The sequence below is a fragment of the Gavialis gangeticus genome, unplaced genomic scaffold (genome assembly GCF_001723915.1).
Source record: "Gavialis gangeticus isolate Ggan-Ray unplaced genomic scaffold, GavGan_comp1, whole genome shotgun sequence".
Classification (NCBI taxonomy): Eukaryota; Metazoa; Chordata; order Crocodylia; family Gavialidae; genus Gavialis; species Gavialis gangeticus.
Genome location: NW_017728991.1, coordinates 13,956,181 through 13,959,720, shown reverse-complemented (window position 1 = coordinate 13,959,720; position 3,540 = coordinate 13,956,181). Strand labels below are relative to the sequence as shown.

Below are 3,540 nucleotides of genomic sequence, written 5' to 3'. Positions count from 1 at the left end.
CCCAAGTCCCCTGGGAAGGCTTACATGAGAGCATACATCCACCTATGCACGCCACCCACCAACACATGCCTGAGCCCTCTCTGTAGAAAGGGGTCCACCCTGCTAGTCTCCAAGAGCTAAAATACTTCAGAAGTTTGCCCCTAATCCTATAATGTCCAGAGGGGCCTCCCTGCCCCCAGTTTCCAGTCTTGTCCTGCTCTTCTATAGCTATTCTCTTCCAGCAGTTAATCCCACACTGTGACATCCCTATGATAAAGTATCTCTTTTCTTTCAGCTGATGCCGTCCTTGAAACAACCCCAGGATCAAGTGAGGTAAGAGAATGTGGTGGCTATTTTGCTCTATCCCAAGAAGTCACATTTCTCCAGCTCCCAAAGGTCTGAACCAGTGAGTCACAAACAGGGTGCCATGAGATCCTTCTAAGGGTGCAGCAGGATGCCACACAATGTTAGCACTGTCCAGTGTGCAAACCTGATTCACAATATAAACTCAAGATTTCACACAGAAACCTATCACTGTGGCCTTTTCAAGTTCTTTACAACAGCAAAATTGCTCTATTATTTTTCTGTGGTCAAAAAATAGAATAAAACTAAAAGCCAGCATGTTCCAAAAGCTACCTTAAGTCTATCAGAGGTTACATGAATCTGTCTAGGGGTGTTTAAAAAGGTTGAGAACCACTGATGTAGACATGCAAGAGGCACATTAACTACTTAATCAAATTCCAACCTGGGGCTCGCAGAGCTCAGTCATTCCAACCTTATAAGATGGCAAGGAAAGAAGAATCCAAAATGTGTAGAAAATGTAGGAGGATCCATCAGAAGAGTGCAAGGAGCAGAATCATTGCAAGGGGCTGACCAGAAATGATTTATCTTTGTCACAGGAGAAATGGTCTATTGGAGGGGGTTCTGGCCAGGCAGTCAGGATCTCTAGATGTGCCAGTAGCTAATTGGGTGACCTTAGTTGAATCTTCTTTGCATCTCAGTTGCACAGTCTGTGCAACAGGAAGAACCTCCTTTTTGTTTGTACTTCAAGTTTGGTGTTGGACAGTTCTGGGCCAATGCTAGCTGTTACTAGGACCCTTGCTGGAAAGAGCGATTAGAAAGGCATCATGTGTTTGAGGTAATCTAGAAAGGAGAACAGCTGAAGGGACCAGATGACTGTGTGGTTAGATCACCTTAGAAATGGTCACTGATAGTGGACTGTGGTAGGTGTCCCATGCACCTCTAATTTAGTATATGAGGTTCAAATCTACCCTACCTTCTGCTTGACTTCAGACTAAACCCCTCCCTCTGATTACTGGAGGTACTCAGAGCTCTAGGACCCACACAGAGATTCCAAACCAGAATATGTTAATTTTTTTCAGGCTCCAGAGGAAGCAAAAAGTGACATTTTCTACACAAATGTGACTACAAAGCCCAGAAAATCTATAAATCAATCTCTCACACTCAGCTCTGTCCAGCCTGAGTACTGCCCTGAAAGTGTGAAATATGCCTGTGTGGTAAGGACTTCTCCTTCACTGGAGGCTGCTTGTGAAAGCTTCAGCCTCATAGAAGCACCTTCAAGGTCTACAGGGCCTGTACCACAGTGCGTTCAGCACCCTCAAGTACCACAGTGGGTTCAGCACCCTCAAGGTCTACAAGGCCTGTGTACCCTGGGTGGCACAGAGCCCTAACAAAGATCAGACCCTGGGTGGTGGCAGTGGTTACCCTAGGCTAGTGGGTGGGCTCCAGGAAGGGGGTTGGCCAGACATAAGTGCCCCAGGGGGGACTCTTGAAGTGTGGTTTTTGGTCAGGCGCAGTGAGGCAGGCAGTCTAACTTAGTAGCACCCCACTACTATCCCGCCACACCCTACCTTCTGCCTGACTTCAGACTAAACCCCTCCCTCTGATCACTGGAGGTACTCAGAGCTCTAGGACCCACACAGATTCCAAACCAGAATATGTTGATTTTTTTCAGGCTCCAGAGGAAGCAAACAGTGGTGTTTTCTACACAAGTGTGACTACAGAGCCCAAAAAATTGATCAATCAATCTTTCACACTCAACTCGGCCCAGCCTCAGCACTGCCCTGAAAGTGTGGAATACTCCTGTGTGGTAAGGACCCCTGCATTTATTCTTAAAAGGGAGAGAAGTTGGAACATATTCTTTTGATTCATTATATTGCCTTTAAATCTCACCTCTGAGGTTTCCGTACAGTACTTGCATCCAACATCTATATCCATTATGGTGCATTGCAGAGGAGGTGGCATTGAAAATGAAACCCTGTTTTCATGGGAAATACAGTGGCTTTGAGAGGGGTTCTAGAAAAGACTCTATGAAAGTTCCTAGAGGTCTAGAAAAGTTTAATCTCCATCATGTGCATTGTGGTAGGAAGCCACCTTTGGTTCTCCCCAAAATCTCTGTTCTGTGACAATTTGATTAGGATGGGCCCAGCAGAGGAGACACACCTTTACCCTATCTCTTTAGGTAACCTGAGATGGATACATTCCTGAGGGAGGGGGGAAACCTGCTCCCTCTGCCTACGTGACTGGTATCACCTACCTGGGTGAGGGGCATCTACCTGGTGGGCTAGAGTCTGCCCAGCAACTAGTGATGTATTTTGAATTGGTTGGCCAACAGCCAACAGGTGCTGGCCTCCATTGGACCAGGTGAATGAGGTCACAGGGACTTTATAAGTTGAGACTGCCCAGGGGGAGGGGGCAGCAGCCATACGGGGGGCTCACACTTGGAGAGGAGCTTTACCATCTGAAACTGGCTCTCTCCCCCATAACTCATGAGCTAGGAACAGCCTGCCTCCAGAGGGAATCTCCAACAGCCTCTGGATGATGCTTGTAAGTAAGCTACCCGAGACCTGATTTGATATATAGCTGGCAGTAACTCAGATGCGTGATCAAAAGGCCACCTCAGCCAGACTGTTTTGCTCTATGGGATTTCTATGATATTGTTTTATCTTGTACCTTATTTTTACCCTACCACCTGTAATCAATAAAGTTCTCCTTTGTGACCGGTGTAGGAGACATATTGAGGGGTGGGTCTAAATTATGCCTAAGAGGCCCCTTAGATCTGCGGACTAAGAGAGACTTTCCTTTTTGGCCTCTGACTTGGGGAAGTGCCCGAAGTGCTTGTATTGGGTCGAGTACCCATAGGACTATTAGGCCTATGTTTCCCCGAGGACACAGGGCTGAGACAGTCCCTTCTCGGGGTGGCAGCAGCACATGTTACCCCTGGACTCTGTGGTGGGGCTCAAAAGCGGGTCTGCCAGGGCTTAGGAGCCCCTGGAGAGATGCGTGGAGTCTGGAAGGTGGACGGGTGTAGTGAGGTGGGTGGCTCAACGCAGGAGCTCCCCCTACTGGCCCACCACATGCATCAGTGTTCATACTTTGATCTCCAGCCAGCACCCTGGAGGGTCAATTTTGCTTTGCCCTGTGCCCATCCAAAGTTTTTGTACAGCTGGCAAATTTCCTAGGCAGGGTGGAAAGCTGTAGGTCTCCCCTGAGTACATGCAAATGCCATACAAATTCTGTGCATATACAACAACTGGTCAA

At 47.7% G+C, this 3,540-nt stretch overlaps 1 protein-coding gene across 2 annotated transcripts in view; it reads left to right on the top strand.

Annotated features, from left to right (window-relative positions):
• The window catches only part of LOC109297737 (CMRF35-like molecule 4), a 12,690-nt gene that overhangs the window by 6,480 nt on the left and 2,670 nt on the right, over nt 1-3,540 (top strand). For both annotated transcript variants that reach the window (XM_019517747.1, XM_019517738.1), the window contains exons 5-7: nt 275-312; nt 1,362-1,496; nt 1,955-2,089. In XM_019517747.1, the coding sequence (XP_019373292.1) occupies nt 275-312; nt 1,362-1,496; nt 1,955-2,089 (308 nt within the window). The remainder of the gene's footprint in view (nt 1-274; nt 313-1,361; nt 1,497-1,954; nt 2,090-3,540) is intronic.